The sequence below is a fragment of the Eulemur rufifrons genome, chromosome 9 (assembly GCF_041146395.1).
Source record: "Eulemur rufifrons isolate Redbay chromosome 9, OSU_ERuf_1, whole genome shotgun sequence".
Lineage (NCBI taxonomy): Eukaryota > Metazoa > Chordata > Mammalia > Primates > Lemuridae > Eulemur > Eulemur rufifrons.
This window is the reverse complement of record NC_090991.1, coordinates 5,092,504-5,116,383: the sequence shown is the minus strand read 5'-3', so window position 1 is coordinate 5,116,383 and position 23,880 is coordinate 5,092,504. Positions and strand designations below refer to the sequence as shown.

The following is a 23,880-nucleotide window of genomic DNA, read 5'->3' as shown; positions in this document are numbered from 1 at the left end:
GAGGATACCAGCACTGGGTCTTGAAGGATGAGTAGGTGTGCAAAGAGGAAGGGCATTCCAGGCAGAGGGAATAGCCTCTGCGGAGACCTGGAGATTGGAAGTCTTTGAGATCTGAGGTTATCCGGCTCTCAGCCTGGCCCACTCAGTGGACAGGGACAGAGAGAGGAGGGGGAGGGGGAGGTAGCCCTCAAAGGACAGGGCCCAAGGCAGCTCTGTCCAGGCCCTGGCCAGAAGCTTGGTCAGACTGCGGGTGCCCCTAGACTCACGGTCACTTTGAAGGTGATGGCCTTCTGCAGGCCCTCGGGGGAGACCTGCAGCAACTCCGCCACAGCCTGGATCTCCCGGGCACTCACCACTGAGGCCACCTCCTGCGCGTCCGTCTGTGCAAAATACCAACAGAGGGTGCTCTAGACTGGACAAGCTGAGTTTCTAGTTCATATAAAAAACAGAAAGAAGCAAGAATAGCCAGGAAAATTCTGGAAAAGAAGAAGAGTGAAGGAGGCCTTATGAGAGAATAAAAACATATTCTAAAGTTACAGGAATTAAAAGTGTTGGTCATAGACACAGTGCATACATAGATTAACAAAGCACGATAGAAAGTCTGGAATTAGACATAAATGAATATAGGAATTTAGTACATGATAGAGAGGTATTTTTTAATTTTATTTATTTTGCTTTAAATTATTTATTTCAGCTTGTTTGTATCACTTGCTGATGATCCCAGAGAGAAAGGAATAATGCCTCAAGAGGTATGTTTAAAATTCAGGGATTAGGACAATTGAGTAACTATCTGGAAAAAAAATTGGATTCCTACCTCATACCTTACCAGGATAAATTCCTGATGAATCAAAGATTGATTTAAAATGTTTTTATTTTAAAAATGTATTTATTTACTTACTTATTTATTTTTTTAGGGACAAAGTCTTGCTCTGTGGCCCAGGCTGGAATGCAGTACCATAATCACAGCTCACTGCAGCCTGAAACTCCTGGGCTCAAGCGATCCTCCCACCTCAGCTGTTCGAGTAACTGGGTCTACAGGTGTGCACCACCACACCTGGCTAATTTTTTTTCCATTTTTTTACAGATGGGGTCTTGCTGTGTTGCTCAGGCTGGTCTTGAACTCCTGGCCTCAAGTGATACTCCTGCCGCAGTCTCCCAAGTCACTGGGATTACAGGTGTGAGCCACCGCACCCAGCTTCAAAGATTTAAATGTTTAAAAATAACCCACAAAAAACATAAAAGATCCTGAAAAAAACCACGGGAGAAGGCTGTTATCATTTTAAAGAGATTTCTCTAAAAATGACAAAAAGTTAAAAATTTATACAAGAATAGATTCATAAGTGAACTTGCCTAAAATAATTTAAAAACAATCTGCGTGGCAAAAAAAAAAAAAAAAAAAAAAAAAAAAGCCCAAAAACTTGCAAACAAAGTCAAAACATAAATGTCAAACTGGAAAATATATTTGCAATTCATATCGGAAACAAAGGGCTGATATCCTTAACATATGTAAAGAGCTCCCAGCCGGGCCATGGCTCACACCTATAATCCCAGCACTTTGGGAAGCTGAGTTAGGAGGATCGCTTGAGCCCAGGAGTTTGAGACCAGCATGGGTGACATATCAAGACCCCATCTCGGGGGCTGGGCACGGTGGCTCACGCCTGTAATCCTAGCACTCTGGGAGGTCGACGGGTGGATCGTTTGAGCTTAGGAGCTCGAGACCAGCCTGAGTAAGAGTGAGACCCCATCTCTACTACTAAAAATGTAAAGAAAATTAGCTGGACAACTAAAAAATAAATAGCAAAATTTAGCCGGGCATGGTGGCTACTCAGAAGGCTCAGGTAGGAGGATTGCTGGAGCCCAGGAATGCGAGGCTGCAGTGAGCTATGATTGCACCACTGCACTCCAGCCTGCGTGACAGAGTGAGACCCTATCTCTAAAAAAATTTTTTTAATTAAAAAATCAAAGAGCTCCCATATATTAATAAGAAAAAGATAAACAACCTAAAGGAAAGAAGAAAGAGCGAACGAATGATAATGTGCATACTGTAACCCGGAGGGGAAATATAGAAGGCTCATAAGCCCCTGAAAAGATGACCGGTCTCGAGGGTCCTGGGGGTCCCACGGCAGTCTGTGGTGTTCCCTCACCTCATACTTCTCAAAGTAGACGTTGCCCAGGTGCAGGATGGAGGCCAGGATGCGGAAGATGCTGTCCTGGTCCTCGCTGCTGAAGCCCAGCACCTCCATGGCGGCCAGGAGCCGGCGGAAGTCGTCCGCATCGCTCTTCCCTGCGATCTCACAGTTCCCACCCTGGGTGAGGGCAGGGGCTGGGGCTCAGGGACCCTGGGTAGGACTTGGGAGCCCTCCAGGTTCCCGCTCTGCCCTACTGGTGGAGTGGCCCGAGCTTGTCACTCCAGCTCTCATTCTACTCTCATGGGCCCAGAAGCTCTGAGCCGGGCTGAAGACAGGCTTCATGGTTACTCTGTGGGTAACGTGCGGCAAGTGTTGTTGCCTGTTAACCTTTCTGGCAGCCCAGATAATGAAAACAGTAACCAATGTTTACTGAGCATATACTACACGTCAGGCCCTGTGCTATGTTCTTTATGTACATTTCCTCATCCAAGCCTCACTACATCCACGCATGGTGGTACTGGCTTGTCCTCCTTTTACAGATGAGGACACTGAGGCACAAAGAGGCGACGTGGTAGCTCTAGGCTGGTTGGTTCTGTTCCAGACTCCAGAGAAATGAAGAGCCAGGTACGTCTCCTCTACCCCTGCTTTGGACCCTGAAGACTCTTGTCCCCCTCCCTGCAATGAGACACCTTAAATCCAAATTTACCCTCCCTAAACCTCCATCACCTTTGCTGGCCATTAGGACCCCACAACTCAGCTCCCTCGGCCCCACAGGGGTGATGGGGTGGGAGGACCAGGCCTGGGGGCCCTGTGCTCACCTGGTTCAGGTAGTAGTATGTCTCCGCCTCCTGCAGGCTGAAGGCCTGCCGCAGCTGGGCAGGCAGCCCAGCCAGTAGCTCGTAAAAGATGTGGTAATTCCTCTCGTTTTTGGCCTGCAGAGTAGGGGGATGGGTGCAGAGAAGGGAGCCCCCCCACCAGGTGACCCCGAGACACACATACAGGCCCAGGCACGCCCACAAGTACAAACATACACGAGGGCCCACAGGTGCAAGTGGTCACCTCTGGGAGGGGCAAAGGCTCTCGGCCTGGTGCCAGCTTCGGGTAAGGGCAGGAGCCTGGTGTGACTGGGGGCTGACAGGGCTCCGGTGGGGTTTCATTTTGGTTGGAGAAATACGAGAAAGGCAGCCTGTCCTCTCTTGTGTGCACTGGCCACCCACGCCTACATACATGTATCTACAGCCCAGATGTGCGCACACAGGGCCTCCAGACGGCTCAGCACTTTCTGAGTACCAGCTCCTATCCTAGGCCCTTAGGACACAGCTGGGAACAAGGCAGGCAGAAGCCCCTGGTCTCACACATCAGATGGTGAAAAGTGCTCTGGAGAGAAATAAAGCTGTGGAGGGGTGGGAGTTCTGCTGGGGTGGACAGGGGCTGCAGTGTTACATGGGGCAGCTTCCCTGAGCAGGTGACTTGGGAGGAGGTGAGGGGTTTGGCCAAAGAGGTGTCTAGGGGATAAGTGCTCCTCAGAGAAGGAGCAGTAGGTGCAAAAGCCCTGAGGCAGGAGCGCACCTGCTGTGCTCTGGGACCAGAGTAGCCACCATAGTTATGGGGAGGGGGAGGGGACCAGGTCTCGGGCTCACATACACATTTACACCTACGCGTATCTGTTCGTTAATTCAACATCCATCCAACCCCCCAGGCGCCCGGCTCTGAGTATCCGTACCACCCCCTGGGGCCCGGGCAGGGCTGGCCCACCTGAAACACAATCCTGGACTTCTCAAGCAGGTACTGGGAGGTTATGGCACCAGAGATCACGCCCCTGGGTGGGAGACACAATCAGCTCGCAGGGTGGGCACGTTGGCCCTGAGGGGCTGCGGTAGGACATAGAAGGTGCTGTGACGCCTTCGGGAGTCCCATCTACTATCCCACTCACCCTTCTAGAAAGATCTCCACAAACTTCCCGAAGCGGCTGGAGTTGTCGTTCCTGACAGTTTTGGCGTTACCGAAGGACTCCAAGAGGGGTGTTGCCTCCAGGATCTGCGCCACAGAAGCAGATTGTGTTCTGGGGGCCTGAGTGGGGGCACGGCTGGGGGCACCCAGACTCAGGCCTCCTCAAGGACCCTCCTTTGTGAGGGGCGACTGGACGTGGGCTCCCTGTAGAATCCTGGGGTCTCCCCTGTGCCCCCAATACCCTCCACCCCGTGTTGCCCAACTCCCACATGGCAAGCCCTGTGCTTCCCTCTCCCAGCCCTCCCGCGCCCCACAGCCCCTGGGCCCCACACACGACAGGCCCTGACCACAAGCCCCCAGCTGCAGCCTTTGGATGCCTCTTCCTGCCCGTCCTTCCAGCTACAGGAGCGTGCACACGCATGCACACATGCGTGTGCACTCAAACACACACACACACATACACACACACACGTGCCAAGTACCTTTATCTTCAGGAGCGCCCAGGAGGGAGGAGGAGGAGAGAGGGACAAGAACAGAAGCGGGTCACCAGCAGGACTGACCACCTCTCCCCACCAGGAGACCAGGAGCCTCAGACCGTGCAGGGATTGGACCCCTTTGAGCCCCTGAGGTGCAAACCCATGAACCTCAGAGACTCCAGGTGTCCGGGCTTGGGGACTGGTGTGCGGCCCCCAGGGTATGGGAGTGTGTGCTGGCTCTGCCTGCCAAAAACACTCCGGGATGTTCTCTTCTCCCCGCCCCCATGGCCACGACCAGCCACCGGTCTCCAGGGCTCCCTGCCCTCCTCCTTGGTGCTGCCCTTGCTCTCTCCGGTGCTCTCCATGCAGCCACCAGAGGACCCTTCGAGAACCTGCATTAGGTCACCTTCCCCCTATGGCTCCCACCTCACTTGGGCCCAGCCCAGGTGGGACTTATCCCCTCCTCCTTTGCCCTCCCTGGTGCTGCCAGGCCCTCCTCGCTGTTCGCTCCACACCAGACACACTCCTGCCTCCGGGCATTTGCACCTGCCAGTCCCTCTGCTTGGCAGCCGCTGCTCTCATACCCTTGCACGGCTCCCTCACCTCTCTCAGGGAGGCCTCCCTGGCCCACCAGACTCCCTCCTTCCATAGCCCTCAGCACTATTGGTGGTACACACTCTCATTTCCTTGTCCTTGTCTCTTTCTTTTAGAGACAGTCTCGCCCAGGCTGGAGTGCAGCGGCACAATCTCCAAATCTGCCCGCCTCTGCCTCCCGAAGTGCTGAGATCGCAGGTGTGAGCCACCGCGCCTGGCCATCCTTGTCTGTTTGAGTATCGTCCGTCTCCCCAATAGAACATCAACCCCTACGGGCAGGAATCTGGTGCTGGTGCACCTCTGAGTCCCCCCCATCTACACAGGATACGGTGCATAGCAGACCCTCACAAAATATGTGCGAAATGAATGAAAAAGGGAATAGCATTTCACGCACGAACAGAACTCCCTCGGGGTGGCCACAGCTGATTACAGCTCGCACCTATTCAGCACCTACTATGCGCCGGCCACACTGCCCTGGTTATAACACTGTTAACAATCCTATGGGGTAGGTACCAACATCACCCTTGTTTTACAGATTAGAAAACTGACACTTAGAGAGGTGAAGGGACGTGCCCAGGGACTCTAGAGTCCGTGAGATTGCGATCACAGACAACATTGTGATGAGAATGTTCCTGGTGTGTACGTGGCATTTTCTTCCACTGAAGAATTTCCTCAGGATAAATTCTTTTTTTTTTTTTTGAGGCAGAGTCTCGCTTTGTTGCCCAGGCTAGAGTGAGTGCCGTGGCGTCAGCCTAGCTCACAGCAACCTCAAACTCCTGGGTTCAAGTAAGGATTATAGGCGTGAGCCACCGCGCCCGGCCAGGATAAATTCTTAGCAAGGGAGGCCCAGTCAACACAGAAATCATACCTGCGATCTCGCAGACAGTGCCAGTTCCCTCATTTATTCATGCCCACCGTCCCATTTAGTCCAGAAAATACTGTGCCCATTGCGTAAAGGAGCAGACTGAGGCCCAGAAACAGACCAGGGCTGGCCTGACTGCTCAGTGGGTCAAGGTCTGCCTGGACTTTTCCCTGCACTGGCCCTTAGTCTTGGAGCCCCGTGAAGGCACTGGAGGGTGGGTCGGCTGCTTCTCCGTTCCCGGTGTCCAGCAAAGGGTGGGGCATGAAGCCAGGGTAGACATCAGAGGGGCGGAGACTGTGGCCCAGGCCTTAGCCAGTCAGAGCACAGTATTCCCTCAGTACATCACTGGTTCCAGTGAGGACACATGACCAAAACCTGTCCAATGAGAGGGAGCTCTGAGACTTGTTCTGAAATGCTGGGAGGGTTGAGTGTGTTACTATGGCACCATTTTGCTGACCAATGGGAAGCAGGTTGAGGATGATGCCCATACATGGGGGAGGGTGGAGCCAAGACAAGGGACATTGTTTGAGACCCTAGAGCCAGCCATGCCTAAAACTGACCCTAGATCTGGACTGTTTGATTACCTGAGCAGGGCAGAGCCATGGCTAGGAAAGGAGCCCCTGGGCATCGCAGCTGGCAGGGGTGTCCTCACATCTCCTGTGTGCCTGGCACAGAAACTCACAGACCCAGTCACATCCATGGCTCCAACCATCCTCCCTGACAGCTCTCTGCCATGGGCTGCAAATCCCAGCTCCTCCACTGGGCAAGTCATCTCCCTTCCCAGGCCTCAGTTTCCCCATCTATAAATGGACACAAATGTACCAACCTCCCCGGGTTGCTGGGAGGCTCCAGTGTGACAGTAACGGAAGACACCCAGTGCTGTGCTTGGCACAAAGGAGGTGCTCGAGGCACACTTCTTTCCCTGTCTGCCTAACCAGTCCCTCCAGAAGTCTTACCCGAAAGGTTTTGAAAAGTCTGCCTGGACCAAAGGGATGATCTGGTTGGCCACCAGAGGCTCAGGCTGGGAGGGGAGCAGCTGGCCAGCCAAGACAGGCATCAGAGGGGGCTGGGCCGGGCTGGACCCCACCTGACCACAAAGCCTGGGCTGACTTATTCCCCATTGAGGGCTAAGCAGCCCTACCGATGCCCTCAGGGTCAGCCTGCTGGATTGCCATTGATGGGGATATGCAAACCTTTGTGGGCTCAGGGTCGGGGAGGTCTGAGCTGGTGGGCCAGCCCTGCCTCCTGAGCTCCAGACTGGTGGTGCATCTGCCACTTCCCGGCCATCTCTGAGTGGACACCCAGCAGACACCTCTTCTCAACAAACCTGCCCTTCCACAGCCCAGCTACCTCCCTGCTGCCTGTGCTCAGTCTGAATGCCTAGGTCGCCCGTGGGCCGTCCTCTTCTCTCACACCCCAGTCAGGTCTTTCTGTAAGTTGCTGGCTTTGACGTGCACCCAGCTCCAGCTGTGCTCACCACCCCACTGCCACCTCTCTGGCCTGAATCCCCATGCTCCCTCGCCTGGACTCCACACTGGCACTGTGCCATCCCCTGAGCGCCCCACACCTGCTCGCACCTCAGGGCCTTTGCACGTGCTCCTCCCTCTACCTCTTTGTTCTTGCCCCAGCTGTCCTCAGAGCCCACTCCCTCACCTTCTCAGCACGGCCTCCCCTGACCGCCATGCGTACGATCACAAGCCCCAACACTCCCTGCCCTCCTCCACAACTTACCGCCCTTTCACATACATGTAATTTGCTTACATACACACACACACACACACACACACACATACGCACGCGCGCGCACACACACACACACATATAATTTTTCTTTTCTTTCTGCCTCCACCATCAGAGTGCAAGCCCATAAGGTGTAAATATGTGCCTGCCTGGGCTGCTGCTGCCTCTTCCCCCGCGCCTAGCCTGGGCCTGCACACAGTAGGCCCTCAGCAAATGTTTACTGAGGGAACAGATGAGGGCCTAACATTCTCAGGTTCAGAAGACTTGGCACTGCCCTCGTCGGTAAACCTCCAGTTCTGCACAGGCCCCGGCGTGGTGTCCACTGACACCTCCACCCCTGGCCTCTGCTGCCTCCCCCACCCCGCCCCAAACCCATGCTCAGACCTGTCCTGCCTCTTCACCACCAGGGGCTGCACAGCTCCTGGGCGTGAGAATATGGTGGGCCTGGGGCCATCCCCAGGAACAGGAACAACCAGGCGGGAGAGACGGGATGACCCTTTTTGCCTCTGTGGCCTCTACTCTGATCCAGACTAGGAAAGCTGGAACCCACAGCTGCCGCGGAAACACAGGCAGGCAGGAACGCCCCTCCCCAGGCACCTCCCTGGGAGGGGTGGCAGAAGGAGCAGCCCTGGACAAGGCCCCCCTCTCCAAGTGGGGCAAAGGAGCCTTGGGGGGCACATAGGGTGTGCTCATCAAGGAGGCGCTTGGCTGAGGGTCCCGGGTAGACAGACAGACCAAGCAATGGGCAGACACGCTCACCTGCTGCATGACGTCCCGCTTCTGGTTCATAGCGGCCAGGTAGCGCAGAATCAGCTTTGTGGCCTCAGTTTTGCCAGAGCCGCTCTCTCCACTGACCGGGCAGAGGCGCAGAATGAGTTTCAACCTTTCACTGCCTCTTCTGGGGTGTCCCAACCCCACCATGAAGCAAGAGGATGTGCGCAGCAGGCCAGCCCCGGATGCTGAGAGATCTTCCGAGGCCCAACGGCAGGTCTGGCTAGATGCAGACCTGTTGCCCGGGGTCCCCTGTTCATCCCCCACATAAAGACAGCCTGGCTCACCTGATGATTATGCACTGGTTCTGTTTGGCATCAAGCATTTTGGCGAAGGCAAGGTTTGCAATCGCAAAGAGGTGCCTGGAGAGATAAGCCACTAGGTGTCACTGGAGCCAGCCCCTGCCCCTGCACTCCCAAAGAGCAGGGGGCAGGGGGGAATCTGCGTCCAACCGGGCAGCGAATCCCATCCACCCCTCACCCCCTCAGGGAAGTGCTCCCACCCCCATCCTGGTCTGAGCCACAGGGCCACTCACGGGGGATTCTCTCCCAGGGCCCGCCCGCTGTATTGCTGCACCTGCTGCGGCCCATAGATTCCGAACATCTGGTATGGGTTCACCGACACCAGGATGCTGCCGATGTACGTCTGCTGGGCACACGGTGGCCTCAGTGCCATGCCTCCTGTGTGTCCCTCTGTCCCTCCCTCCCTTGCTCTGAGAGGCTGGATGCCTGTTTCCATCAGGGCAGATGTCTGGCTGCCTGGCTTCAGAGCCCCCTAACAGCATGACGGGGCATGCGCTCTGATAGTGGATCTCAGGCACTGCAGGCTGAGGCCGGGAGCAGTTTGGAGCAAGCAAAGCCTCACAGCCATGATCCTGCAAAGGTAGTCATGAGGGCTCCTGCCTGCTTCATTTATTCAGTCAGGCCCAGCCTCCAGGACCTTCTGCCTCCTGTTGAGGGCAAACCTCCACCGCCTGGGGTAGGGAGGGAACTGGGGAGCCCAGGGGATCCTGAGGTGGCTAGAGCTGTCCCGGGTGTCCCAGCCTTCCACACTGTGGCTCTGGGCCTCTGGCCCTCTGTTCTGTCTTTCTCTCTTCCACCCCTCTGGCTGCTCCCACTCCGGGATCCAGGTCTACAGATCTTAGGACTCCGGAAGCTTTATCTGTTGGGTCCCCTGTTGGGGGAGGCCACACGTTTCTGGATTCCCTGTCTCTTGGTCTCTGCCTCTGGCATCCACCATTCCAAGACTCTGTATTTCAGGACTTCAGATTTTAGAGTTCCAGACTCTCCATTCTACATTGAAATGACAAAAACCCCAGAGTTCAAACCAGAGGCCAAGGTCTGGGGCCCAGCAGGAGAAATCTGTGATTCCCACCCAGCCCCAGGAGGCAGCTGCCTTCCTGACGTGAGCCCAGGGCAGGACCAGCCCCAGGCCTTACGTAGATGAGGTTCCGTTCAAATCTGGTCTTGAGATTGGACAGCACCGTGGTCTCCTGGAGGTCTCTGAAAGGGCATGGAGAGGGTTGTCAGCGCCCCTAGAGCTGGCATGGGCCCCCCCCCCTACTCAGAGCAACACCTTGGTCAGATAGGCCTGAGTTCAAGTCTCATCTCTGACACCAACCAGCTGTGAGTCCTCAGGCAAGTTACTTCACCTCTCTGTGCCTTGGTTTCTTCATCTGTCCAGTGGGTGTGATAATCATTGTGCCTACTTCACTGGTGGCTTGGGGGTAGCAGACTTGGGGGCTGAGTCACCATGACTGAATAATGCTGCTGACCACCACAGCTGCCACATTTTGGGCACCTCCAACGTGTCAGCACCATCACAACAGCCACCCACGCCCACCTTGTGGATGAGAAACTGAGGCACAGAGAGGTGAAGTGATTTGCCCAAGGTTCCCCAGCTGGTAAGTGGTAGGACCGGGATTAGAATCCAGGTCCATGTGACTTACAGAGCACATATTTGGTCTTTGTGACACTTCATGACACCTATTTTACAAATGGGGAAAGTGAGGCTCTGCGTTTCTGGGAGGTGAGGGATTCCTGGTAGGACACGTCCGGCTGGGAGTGTGGGTGCCCCATGGTGACCCTTGCTGACCCCGCTGGCCCTGCCCACTCACTCCAGCTGCGTCATGTCCTCCACACCATCCTCCCCGCACTGCTCTCGGAACCGCACGGATGGCAGGTTGCGGATGGAGTGCATCTGTGAAAGAGACGGGCCGTGTCGCAGGTTGGAGGGCACCCCACAGAAGCCCTTGGCTTGGACACACCCGGGGCCTGCTCCCACTGTTGGAGAGGGAACCCCAAGGCAGGCCTCCTTGCTACCGAACACCACGGCCCATGGAAGCTGCACAAGACCATCACACGCAGAGACACAAGCCTGCCCTCAGCGCCTGGGTACTCCTGGGGTGAGTGCTCTCGGGAGCTCCCAAGGGTCCTGCCCTGGGGGGATGAGCACAGGGACACGCATATACACGTGTGCACGCACTGGCTCCCTCCCAGTCTCAGCTCTCCCTGCACCAGCAGACCCCGTGTGCTGGCTTGTGTGATTCCTTGATGGACACTCATGTCCTGGCTCATGGGGCCTCCATGAAGACAGAGATGGAGCGTGTTTCAGCACCATACGCCCACGCCTGTCCTGGGGCAACTGTGTAAACACCTGCGTGTGGTCCCACACACGATGGCATTTGCAGCTTGCACAGTTCCCACCAGTGGTCTTGCAGGAGGCCTGTGGATATGCATGCAGGCCTGTGGGGCCCAGCTGGAGTACACACTCTCCACTTGGCATGTGCACATGGGCGGACAGCTGGGGCCCTCCCCACCCTGAGGGCCTTGAGAATAGAAGTCCTGATGCCACCTTTTGGGCTGCATGCTCTCCGCTGTGCTCATCTATGTGCACGCATATATGTGCACACATGCAGAGGGGGGACAAACAACCCTGACCCCCATGGATGCCACGTCTGCTCAGACCTTGGCACACACACACACTTGCTTTCCTCTTTCGGCTGTGGTACATGCTCGCAAACACACTGAGGCACGCAGGTCTGCACGGGACCCGCATGACTGTAAGCACACAGGTACACTCTCAGCCTCTCCCACCCTAGCTGCACCCCTCCCTGAGCAGGCGAGGAAAGAGGACACCAGGAGTGAGCCCTGCGTGCCCGCTGCTGGGCTGCTAAGTAGGGCATGGAGAGTATCACCCTTTCCGCCCTGGCCTCTGGCCCACCCACCTGCCCATGTGCTTTCCACTGGCCACAGACCCTGAATAATTCAGCCACTCACATATTCCAGGGTGAGGAGGGCCCAGGCATCTTTGCCCTTCACCACTGGGCGCCCCGCGTCCCGTTCCCGCAATGCTGCAGCCCACACAGCTCGGGGCACCCGCCGCCGGGGCCAGGGCCCCCCCAACAGCCAGGCTGCTCCAGTTGCCATTGCTGGGGCCCGGCTGGCTGCCCGCTCTGCCGGGCACCGTCTGCAGAGGCTGAGAAGCACCCGCCGCCCCTGCTTGCCCCGCCCATTCCGGGTGTCCCGGGGGAGGCTCCGGTGACCACCCCAGCATCAGGCTCGCATTCCGCCATGAGTATGGCAGCCAGGCATGGGCTGGGCACCCCTCAGATGGGCTGCCTGCCCTGCACCCCACAAGGGGCCCAGACAGACTCCCGGCTCAGTCCCCCATCCACTGTGTGACCCCTGGGCCTCAGTTTCCCCACTCTGCAATGAGGAGACTGGAAGGTTGGGTTGTGAGCCTCCCACCCTCACCTACTCCAGAATCTTTCAGCCCAGGGGAGTGCGAAGGGCAGCTGGAGCCCTGAGAAGAGAGAGGAGACCCCAGTTTGGGAGAGGGTCAGTGGAGGCAGGAGAAACAGCACAGACCTGGATGTGTGGGTGGGCAGGATGGACAGGCAAGCCCTGCAGTTTTGCACTTGACCTGGCCAAAATCTCTGAGGGGCAGTTGAGGGCCAGACCTGCCATCCAGGCTGGACCAGGGCAGGGCTGTCCAGGGCCCAGGCTGGGACTGACAAAGATCCCTTCCCAAAAGCACCCCAGAAGGTTTCCTATGTCTCTGTCCTTGGCCTGCCTCTGAGAGGACCAGGCCATACTCCTCAACTTACAGAGGTGGAGACTACGGCCCAAGCAGGCAGCAGCTCACCAAGTTTAGGGGCTCCTCAGGCGGTCTCTCCTGTCCTACTTTCTGGGCCAGAACCCCCAACCCCTGTCTCTGATCTGTGCCCCCATACCTTGTTCTGCCAGCTTTTTGGGCCAACCTCTTCCCAGAGGCCCCTGAGGGACAGGCAGGTGGCTCTGGGGCCCAGGTGGCAGGACTGGGGGCAGGTATGTACTCGTGGCCAGGGACGGTGGGCATCCACTGGCAGCCAGAGGCGGTACCAGCGCAGACTCCAGGCTCGTGGCTCAGGGCTGGGCTCACGGTCCTTAGCAGGCTGGTCAGTGGGCTGTAAGGTGGCAGGCCCAACTGGCCGGAAGGAGCTCAGCTTCTGCACCCGAGGCATGACCACAGCAAAACGCCCAGGGCCTGCCTGGTGCCACTGGCCCCCCTTGGGCAGGGGACCTGGGGCACCTGTGGGTGCCAAGGGGGCTGGGGCTCTGGGCAGTGTCCCCCAGCGGTGCCATGGTGGCCATGTGGCTCTTGTCTGGTTACATGCAGCCAGTGGGTACGAGAGGCTGAGGCTCAATGTCTTCTTTTCTGGAAGGACATCCTTGGGGGGTGTCGGGATAGGAGGCTCTGGCTCTGCTGGTGGCTGAAGGTCCCCGGGGGTGGCCTCTTCTTCAGGCTTCTCAGGGCTCGGTCCAGCCGATTTGGTGAGCTGTCCAGGCCCGGGGTCATGGTGTCTGCCCAAGAAGACATTGGTGGAGGCTATAGCTGGGTCCTCACGCTGCGGAGGTGGCACGGGGCCCAAGTGCTTGAGGAAGGGGTTTTCGTGCACAGGGTGTGGCCTGGAAAAGCCTCGGAGGCTGCCTGCGCCTCCTGGCCAGGGGGAGGGTGGGCGCTGGGTGGCAGGCACATCCGCGTCCCAGCTGCGGGCCAGCTGGGGAACCGTCCAAGGCGTTTCGGAGTCCTCAGGTTCTCTCGGGCTCTCCCGGGGCTCCAGGGGTGGAGCAGCCGCCCGCCAGGACCCCGCACCAGACGGCAGGTGGAAGGGCGGACGCACCCGCGGCTTCACCGCCCGTGTTGGTGGCTCGCTGAGGCGCCGCCAAGAGTGTGGGAAGCGCGACGGCAGGTTGAGCGACCGGCGCCGTGGGCTGTGGCCGAGTAGAGGGGGCGGCGAGGGCGGCCGGGGTGAGCCCAGCGGCGAGCGGGGTGGACCCAGGCTCCCCGAGGCCCGACCGAGGACCGGGGGCTCCCGCAGCGAGCGGGGTCGGCGGGGTGGGGGCGGGAAAGGCGGCTGGAAGGGGCCAGGGCGGACGGACAGCCGAGGGGACCGGGGCCCCAGGGGTGAGCCGTAGCCCGGGCCCGGCAGGCTCCTCAGCGAGGGCTGGGGGGACGGCAGGGGAGACCAGACCCGCCTCCGCGACGCCTGCGGGGAGGCCCCGGGGAAACCCAAGGGCGCCCCTGGGTGGCGGGAGTCCCTGAACGAGGGCCGGGGTCCGGGGAAGGGGAGCAGGTCGGGGGGCACGTCCGGACTCACGGGAGGGGGCTCCACGAAGGCCCACCAGCTCCCCTGGGGCGCAGGGGGCACGTGAGCTGGGGCGGCCCAGGGCGGCGGGCGGCAGCGGAGCGAGCCGTAGGGCGAGGCGGGCCGCGGCCGGGGCGGGAGCACCGGAGAGAAGGGCGGGGCGGGCGGCGGGCGCGGGCTGGGGGGCCGCGGGGGCGCGGGCGGGGACGCGAGCGCGCTCCAGCGGGCGAGGGCCCGGGCCCTGGGCGCGGGCGCGCGGTGGGCGTTGTTGTTGTTGCGACCGCGCGGCTGCGCCCTCCTCAGCACGATGGGCGTGTTGGGCCGATCCGGGTCCATGCCGGCCAGCTTGTAGCCGAAGCGTTTGTAGGCCGCCTCCCTGACCGCGGGGCCGCCCCCCCGGGCCTGCTGGCTGCCCCGGAGCCGCGGGGTGGGCTTCTTTTCCGACAGCGTCTTTTGGAGGAACCGCGCCAGCGAGGTGGCTGGGCGAGGCTGGGGCCGGCCGAAGTCCGGGCCGAAGCCCAGGCCCCGGTGGGCACCGAAGGCGGACAGGGCGCGCTGGAGGTTGCGCTGGCGCGGAGTGAGGAAGCCCCAGAAAGGGTGGCCATAGGGCACCGGGGGCATCTCCTCCTCTTCCTCTTCCTCCGCATCCCCCAAGGGCAGTGGAATGTCCAGTGAGGGTGGGAGCGGCACCTCCAACTTCTCTTTCCCGAACAGCTTCACCTGGGGCCGCGGGAAGAGGCGGAACTTGCGGATGAGGGACAGCTTGGACCTGGCGGGCTTGTCCATGCCTTGCTGCTCGAAGAAGGCAGCGCTGGGCAGGCGGAAGGAGGTGCTCTGCCGCTCGCCGCCCGCCTCCTCCGGCTCCTCCAGCTCCTCCAGCTCCGCGATGTCATCCATGGCGTGGGCGTATGGGTTATGGGGCGACGGGATGGGTGGCGGTACCCAAGGGTACACGAAGGCCGGCTCCTCTGGGTAGAGGTAGGGCACTTCGGGAGGGTAGATGGCCTCCCCCCCACCGCCATAAATGCTTTCGGCATAGGGGACGGTGTAGGGGACCCCGTAGGTGTCAAAGTAGGGCACGCCATAGGGCGTGTCGTACGGGAGGTCGTAGGGCGGGTATGCCGCGTCGTAGGGCCGGTATGGTGCATCGTAGGGCCGGTATGGCGCGTAGGGATCCAGGGGGTAGCTGTACGGGTTTGCCTCGCCCTCGTACCCGTCGTGGTAGCCGTAAGGGGACGAGAACCCCGAGGGGGGCGCATACGGGGGTTCGTAATCGTCGTAGCCGTAGCCATAGCCGTAGGTGTACCCCGGGTAGAACGAGCCACCGTAGTCGTCGGGATGGTAGTAGTCGTAGAGGTCCTCGGGCGGGTACCCGAAGTAGCGGTCGCCGTAGGGCGGCCAGGCTGGCCCGTAGGGGCTGTGGCCTGCCAGGTAGGGCTCCTGCTCCTCGTAGTGGTAGAGCGACTGCCGGTCGTAGTAGTCGTCGCCCTCGCGGTGGTAGTCGTAATACTCGCCCAGGTCTTGGAAGCCCTCGAGCCCGTACAGCGACTTGCGGGAGCCCGAGTGCCGGAACGGGGCCTCGTCCTCGAAGGGCAGGAAGCCCACGGGCTCGCCCGCCGCGTAGATGCTGCGGCTGCGGGGGAACCTGCGGAGCGGGCCTTCGTGCCGCAGGATCTCGGCGCCCGACGGAAAGGGCAGCTTGCGGGAGCCCGCGCGGGAGTCCGTGCGCTGGAGCCAGGCGTCCAGCGTGGCCTGCTCGCTGCCCGACTCCTTGGCCTTCTTGAGGAGGAACTTCTTGGTGAGCCAGTTGATGGCCGTGGACGCCTTGCTGAGCGACTGGGCGCGCGGCCGGAGGCGGCCGTAGCCGCGCCGTCCGGGGAAGCGGATCACCATGAAGGACGGCTTCTTGCCCTTCATCGCCCGCTTCTTCTTGCCCACGCGCATCTGCGTCATGAGCTTCGACGTGGACTTGAGCACGGTGCGGGCCTTCTTCTTGCGTTTGGTCTTTTGGGGACCAGTGTGGAGGCCCCAGAAGAAAGCCGACGCGCTCCGGAACTGGCCCTTCTTGGAGATCTTGGGTGTCCGGTCGCGGAAGCCCATGAACAGCCGCGATGTCCCCTTCAGGCTCCGTTTGGGCTTCTCTGGCTCCGGGGCCTTCTTCCCCTTCTTCCCTTTCTTGGCTTTCTTTTCCTCATCTTCCTCCTTAGCCATGGTGGCCACCCACGCCCCAGCAGCCTGAGGCCGGTATCACAGGTTCAGGGACTCGAGACAGGGGCCTTGCTTGGTCCTCCTGCCTGTGCTGGACGCACGGCCTCTGCGGGCTCAGAGCAGCAGCGACTGGCCAGGGTGCTGTGGCAGCGGCCGGCAGGATTCCGGGAGGGCAGATCCATAATTCATTTCCTCTAGAGCCGCCTTGGGTTTCACCCTGAGCGGTGGTGGAAAGTGGGTGGGAGTCGTTTACTGGGATGGGGGAAGCTTGTCCGGGCTGTGCCGGGAGACATCCCGGCCTTAGAGTCACCATGGCAACAACGCTGCTGCTCCTGGTCAGGCCCTCCCTGTGCCTCAGCTGGTGCAACCCCTGCAGGGAGCCCTTGGGTCCCTGCGGCTTCACAGAGGGAGACACTGAGCCCCAGAGACAGGACGCCACCTGCCCTAAGTCACCCAGCAAATCGGCACTGGACTGGAAGTGGAGATTGGTTTCCTGAGCCCAGGGTGGGATGGTGGAAGCCCACCAAGTCACCTTGGAGGACAACCGTGGACCCTTCAGATCCTGGGCTGGGGAGGAGGGGAACGGGCAGGGCAGGTGCCCAGGGCTGCGGTCAGTGTAATGGGAGCTGGCTGGCTCTCAGCAGCTGAATAATACATGGGGGAGAGCCATGCTGCCAGCTCAGAGCCAGGACAAGGTGGGGGTGTCTCAGCAGGACTCCAGCAGGGCCCTGGGAGGCTTTCCTGGGGGGGCAGGCCTGGCTCTGATCCCCAGCTATGCCGCCGACTGGCTATGTGGCCTCAGGAAAGCCCTTGCCCTCTCTGGGTCTCAGTTATCTCATCTGTAGAGTGGGAGTGACAAGCTGTGCCCTGTCTCCTTCACCAGGAGGCAGCAAGGCCTGATGGTGCTGCTGGACAGTAGAAGGCGCTGAGATGCCTCCTGGTGGAGCCTGTCTGAGGCCCCTGCCTAGGCCTGTCCTCTCCTCCCAGTTTCTGCCCTGGCTGAGTAGGTTGCCCTCCCTGGGTGCCGCTGATTGATTCAGCTGGGTACCTGACCCAAGGCCATGTGCCCACTGTCTAGTTGGTGACCAGTCTTACTTTTGAAAATCTGCACTAAAAGAGGTAGGGGGCAGGGGAACATTCAGGGTGGGGTGGCAGCCCTAGGCCCAAAGCCTCAGAACCAGCTCTCCCTCTCCTCCTCCTCTTCCTCTTTCTTCTTCTCCCTGTGCCCAAGGATCAGGACATGCAAGGGCCAGGGTGGCTGCAGACCTCTAGTTGCTGTCAGGCTCCGACACACTGAACTGCAATTTAGTCTTTGAGTCCCAGATCTAATGCTTTGCTTTTTGAGGGTTTAACACAGGAGACCAGAGCAGCAAGGTTCTGGCCCTGCTTCTGCCACTTGCCAACTCTGTGCCCTTGGGTGAGTGGCTTTAGAGCCTTGGCTTGCTCAGCTGTGAAACGGGGACAGACAGAGGACTTCCCAGGCCAGTGGTGAGGGGCTGAGAGGGAACATGCAGCAGGCCAGGCTCCCCTCTCCGTCTGCCTCTCCTCTGTCCGCTTTGCCCGCCTCTCCACTGTCGTCCTGCTCCTCCCTGAGATTCGCTGAGAGCCAGCCAGTGCCCAGCCATCCAGAGGGGTCGTGCCAGGGGCTGGTGGTGCCTGGGGCAGGCAGTCGTGGGGAGGGGCAAGGGCTCGATGGAAACGGGGGCTATCAGGCGGCTTCCCCGGCAGGGGCTGGGGCACCGGTGCACAGGAAGTGGGCCTCCTGCAGTGCGCTCGCCCTACCACCCCCTCCTATGCTGTGCACGCTCCTTCCTCTTCCTGGGCTGTGGCTGCTGCCTGCTTCAGGGAAAACGAAAGGCAGAGATGTTTTTCTGAATCTAGAGGTGGTGATGCTCGCTTCGCCTCCTGGAGCCGGTTTCCAGAGTGAGGCCCTGGCCAGGCGTGTGGCACACGATCTCACGGGATTCTCACCACAGGCCGTGAGGTAGGAACTGCTACTATCTCCATTCTCCGACGGGGAAACTTAGAGTGGTAAAGGGACTTGCTAGAGGTCACCTGGCTTGGGAAAGCAGAAGCCAGGTCTGGCTAGGTCCAGAGCTACCATCCTCACCAGGCCTTGTGCCAGCTCGGCTCTGGAGTGGCTGGGCCGTCACGCAGGAGGGGCGGCCTAGGACGCTGGGCAGAGCCGGGCTTAGCTGAGCTGACCCCAGAGCCTGTTCCTGCCAGGAGTTCGGGAGGTGGAGGGACCCAGCCAGGCCTCCGAGGTGGTCTCCCTGATGAGCTGAGTCCCTGCTTGGGGCCCTCATTTGGGTTCCTCAGTCAGCCTGTCCCCTGTCCCCAAGGGTCCTATAGCCAGAGTTCATGCATTCATTCATTCAGAAGCCTCTGTGGACATGTGCTGTGTGCCAGGCACTGTCTAAGCTCTGTCCAAGCAACTGTGAACGAAACAGACAAAAATCCCCATGGAGTCGACGTCTGGGGGTGGGGGGCAGTCAATGAACAAGGACAGCGAGTAACATAGGGGTGGAAAGCAAGCCGGGAGGGCAGCATGAAGTGGGGGCGTGTGACACCCAACAGTCAGGGAAGGCCCGCTGGGCAGGATGAGAGAGGGGGCGCTGCGGGTAGCGCCTGGGCCCGAGGGGTGGACGAGCGGCCAGGCCAGGGTGGCCAGAGGGTAGTAGGGGCACAGCTGAGGGGCGAGGTCGGAGGTTGAGGGCACAGGTGTGGGGCCTTGGGGAGCCACGGTGGGGACTTGGCTTTGACGGCCAGGGAGGCGGAGCTGTGAGAGGGTTTTGGCAGAGAAGGGATGGAATTTGACCTCAGTCTTCCTGGGAGCCTCTGGGCCGTGGGAGAACTGACTGCAGGGGTGAGGGCAAAGGCAGGGAGGCCGGCGTGGAGGCTGCCGCGGTGCAGGTGGGTTCGAGTGGTGGGATGCTGGGCATATGTGGCAGGCAGAGCCGACGGGATTTGCTGAGGGGGTGTCAGCGGTGGCTCCCAGGTTTCCTTTCGGAACAGCGGGGAGGATGGAGAGGCCATCATCGGCTGAGGAGAGGAAGGCTGCGGGCAGAGGGGTTGAGGAGGTAGGGCCCAGAAGCCAGCTCTGGATGTGTGAGTGTCAGATGTCCATGGGGCACTGCCAGGGAGCTGTCAGGGGCCATCACAGCAATCAGGGCTGGTGACATCAGTTAGGGAGTCATCGGCATCTAGTTGGCGTTGAAGCCACAGTTCTGGAGGATGACATCTGGGAATGGGTGCAGAGGGAGGAGAGGCCAAGGAATGAGCCCCAGGGATGCACTGTTCCAGGGCCAAGGAGGTGGTCAGTGACCACCACAAAGCCAGCGGAGGAGGTGGCGGAGAGCCAGGAAGGAGTAGGGGGCTGGGGCTGCGGAGGAGGGCAGGGCCCCTGCGAAAGACGGGCTCGCGGGCCAGGTGAGTTGAGGATGGAGAACTCACCGCTGGATGCAGCTCCTTAGAGCTCCAGGGGTGACCGTGACGAGGGTGGTCCCGGTGCAGTGGTGGGGGTGAGGGAGGTTACACCTGATGGGAGAGGATTCGAGAAGGACAGGAGCGTGGTGGTCGGTCACAGGGTGGGCCTACCTGGGGCACACTGAAGCCACTGCATTGTGCCTTTAGCAGGTGAATTGTATGGGGTGTGAATTATATCTTGATTTAAAAAAAAAGAAAAGGAAGGGAAGAAGATGGGGGGAGAGAGAAGGGAGGGAGAGAGAAGGGAAGAAGGGAGGGAGGAATCCACCACTGGGAGTCTGTCCTATCCATCGTTTGTGCACAGGGGGATCGGGGCACACACAGAGCCACTCATTGCTACCATAGACCGTGATGGATTCTAGGATGACGTGGCTGGAACACAGAATGTGGAAGATCTCTCTGTCCTGATGGGGAGTGAGTGCCAGGATCCGCTGATGCAGGAGGCAGGCTGCGGCACAGCCTTGTCTGCAGCGTATACCTGGGCCTTCTTTCTTCAGGGAGTGTGTGCGTGTGTGTGTAGGGTTAAGAATATAAGTTTGTATTTGCTTTTATTTCCATACAGAAGTACCGCAAAAGATATGCAAGAACTTAGTGAGAATGGTTCTCTCACTGTAAACCTTTCTCTAGCAGTTTGATTTTTGAACCATATGAATGCATTTCTGATTCAAAGAAAAAAGTAACATTTAAAAAGTGAAAAAAAAAATGGGAAAAAAAGGAATTGGAGACAGCGAGTGGAAACACCCCTTTAGAGGGTTTCCCAGGAAGAAAGTCAAGGCCGGAGGCCACAGGGTCCAGCCACGCCCCCTACCCCAGCTCCAGGTGGGATTTGAGGAAACTGAGGCAGAGAGCCGTTAGAGACTTGCAGGGGAGAAGTGGAACAGGGCTGGCCCTTCAGGCTCAAGGACGCCTCCTAGAGCCACAACCCCCCCCTGCCCTACTGGGGGTCTTTGTCTGCCTGGAGTTTGTCCAGAGGGAAGGCTGAGAGGCCTCCATTGCCCAGGTCCCGCTGCAAACCCTCGGGCAGGCTTCTTTTCACTCTGGAGCCCCACCGTCCAGATGAAGAGACTGCGGGCCAGAGAGGCAAGCCCAGCTATAGGAGGAGGAAGACACACAGCACCCAGAGACGGAGCCCAGGAGATACAGAGCCGGGCGGCTCAGAGCTCTGGGTCAGGTCTCGTTCTTGTCCCGGATCTGACCCACAGCAAGTCACACAGCCTCTGCACCGGGGTCGCCTCATCCATAGGTGTAGGTGCTACCAGTGCCACCGCCTCCTGGGGCTGACGTGGATGTTAAATGAGAAACGGAGAGCTGGGTACAGTGCCTGGCCTGGGTAAGTGGCCATTATGATTGTCAGCACTGTCAGTGCAGGCCACTGCCCTGTCTGCTCTGGAGCAGGGGTGGTCTGGGTGACTGCTGGTGGCAAGGCCCACCCACTTGACCCCTCCTGGTCTCGGGGGCGCAAGCTCAAGCTCAGGCTAGTGGTGAGCAGGGGCTGCCTCCCTCTCAGGGCCCCCAGCCTCTGCACAGGCACAGAGGGGTGTCAGGGAGCAAGTCTCTCATTCAGTCATGCCTCAAATATTAGTTGTGCATCTATTACGTGTCGAGGACTGTGCTGGCCTCTAGGGGGTCACAGAGTTGAGTGGGACCAGACATGTTCCCTGCCCTCATGGAGTTTCCCATGTCACAGGGAACACAGACTTTAAACAAAGAGCTACACGAACAAGAGCTATGAAGGTCAGGCCATGACCAGGTGGGCAAACACTGCACTGGAGGTCCAGGAAGGCTCCCCTGAGAAGGCAGCCCTGAGCCGAGATCTGAAGGAGGAGAGGGCGCCAATCACACAGAAGAGGGAACAGCATTCCAGATAGATGGAATAGCATGTGCAAAGGCTAGATGGTAGGAATGGCTTCAAGGAAAGTCCTACGTCTGGAGCATGTGATGAGGGGCATGTGGAATGAGAAGTGACCAGGATGGCAGGCAGGGACCAGCCCCAGGAGGCAGTGGAAGCTGGGACTTTGGTCACCATCCCTAAAATAGTGGGAAACCACAGCAAGGCTTTAAGCTTACAGTATTGCTATGAACAGATTTGCATTTTGAAAGTATGAAAATAACCAACGCTGCCAATGTTTACTGTGTGCCAGGCTTCGTGCTGAATTCATTTCGGGACTATCTCACTAGATTCTCACATGCAAGATAGAAACTGTTCTTCACGTTTTGCAGATGAAGGGCTCAATCTCAGAGAGGTTAGATTGCTCAGCCAAGAGCCCACAGCCAGGAAGCGACAGGGCCTGTGTTCAGAACTGCCAGGCCACACGGAACTCATGGACTCTCACCACAAGCTTCTGAAGTGGGCACGGTTATTCTCATCTCACAGACGAGGAAACAGGCCCAGAGAGGTTATGTAAGTTGCCTGAGGCCACAGCTTGAAACCAGCATTGAGCCCAGGCAGCCTGGCTCCAGAGTGTCCATGCTCAACGCCTGCCTTACATGGCTTCTTGGAAAGTGGTCTGGAAAGAAACTCTTGGGCCACCGTGTGGAGAGGGATGGGGCGGGGACAGTGGCTTGGCTGGGACCGGGCCGTAGGGAGTACAGTGGACACATTCAGGATGCGTTGAAACAGGCTGGCCCTGGTGAGGGTGTGCATGGGGCTGGGGTGAGGGTGGAGCCGGGTGGACTTGGGGTTGGCCTGGCACGGCTGGAAGAGCAGAGGAGTTGTCTCTGAGCTGAGGTGGGGCCACGTGGGAATGCCACGTCTGGTCTGGGACACGGTGGGTTTGCAGTGGCTGCGGAACAGTGCAGTGGCGAGTCAAGGAGGCAGTTTGGACCCAGGTCTGGAACTCGGAGGGACGACATGCAGCAGGTGGGGCTGGGGTGGGCGAGCTGTCGGGAGAGGGACAGAGCGGGAGGAAGAGGCCCCAACCCAGCTTTCTTGGCAAAGGAAAATCTGAGCTGGAGAGGAGGGTGTGGAGCACGGATGAATGCACAGGCGTGGGACAGACTGACGAGCGGTCCTTCCCTTGGCTCCTTTGCACACCTGAGTCTTCTAAAGCTGCAGGCCAGGCCACCCCTGGGAGGCCACAGGGGCGCCAGCCTGGGACTGGGCACAGGCCTGCTGCCTGGGGACAGGCCTGAGCAAGGGTGCAGGCCCCCCCTGTGATTGCCAGGGAGGGTGAGTGATAGGAACCGGGTGGCTGACGGGTGGGGACCAAGCCTGGAGTTTACCCTGGGGAGGTGGGTCAGGGACCTTTGGGGCTTCTTAGGGGGCTTCCCTAGCCCTAAGGGCACCGTGAGCTGCCATTTCACAGTGACCTGGGCATGCGCAGCTGCACAACCCCTTCCGTCACACACAGGTGTAGGCGGTACAACCATGCTGACCACAGACCTAGACAGCCAGGACGCGACATGGAGACCTGGATTACTCTGGCCCACAGGCACAGGCCCGGCCCAGTGAGGAACACGCATGGCCCAGTGGCTGAGCCTCTGGCCTGAGCCCTCGCTGCCTGAGGACCTCCAGACCCCCAGCCTCACCTCCCACCCTTTCCTAGCCAGCTTGGGAGACAGAATAGGCCTGGATCCCATCCAAGGCCTGGACTTGGCCGGACACCCCGTGAACTCAGGGCCTTCCCTACCTCTGCCTGGGCCCAGAGGCCTGACCTGCAAGGTGGGGAGTGGGAATGACCATCTCGCAGGTAGAAACCCTCACTTAGGATTCCGTGGTCAGGCCTCGGGGCAGCCGGGACAGGGGCTGAGGTAAGCCACCAAGCACTCACCTGCCTCAGTGCCCTCATCGCCAGAAGGGGACTGCGTGGGCATCATCACACCATCTCCCAGGTGGAGGAATGAGGCTCAGAGAAGAGGCTCAGTGAGTTAGGGGCAGGCCCCAGCTCTGCTGCTGCCCCCTGCTGCCTTCTCCCCTGCAATCTGGGGGGCCAGTGGCAGACCCCAAGGACCCAGAACTAGGGCCCCCTTACCTGGGTCCCGTGGCCTGCTCCCCGCCTGCATGCCGCCTAATGGGGGTCCTGTGGCGGGCCCCAG

At 59.4% G+C, this 23,880-nt stretch overlaps 1 protein-coding gene across 1 annotated transcript in view; it reads right to left on the bottom strand.

Annotated features, from left to right (window-relative positions):
* MYO15A (myosin XVA) overlaps window positions 1-16,362 on the bottom strand; it is a 56,172-nt gene extending 39,810 nt beyond the window's left edge. The window contains exons 1-11 of the mRNA XM_069483222.1: window positions 12,757-16,362; window positions 10,639-10,721; window positions 9,961-10,024; window positions 9,058-9,167; window positions 8,810-8,884; window positions 8,505-8,601; window positions 4,063-4,166; window positions 3,885-3,948; window positions 2,948-3,061; window positions 2,145-2,306; window positions 267-380 (exon numbers count right to left, since the gene is read on the bottom strand). Coding sequence (XP_069339323.1) covers window positions 267-380; window positions 2,145-2,306; window positions 2,948-3,061; window positions 3,885-3,948; window positions 4,063-4,166; window positions 8,505-8,601; window positions 8,810-8,884; window positions 9,058-9,167; window positions 9,961-10,024; window positions 10,639-10,721; window positions 12,757-16,362 — 4,593 coding nt within the window. The remainder of the gene's footprint in view (window positions 1-266; window positions 381-2,144; window positions 2,307-2,947; window positions 3,062-3,884; window positions 3,949-4,062; window positions 4,167-8,504; window positions 8,602-8,809; window positions 8,885-9,057; window positions 9,168-9,960; window positions 10,025-10,638; window positions 10,722-12,756) is intronic.
* Window positions 16,363-23,880: the final 7,518 nt, after the last annotated feature.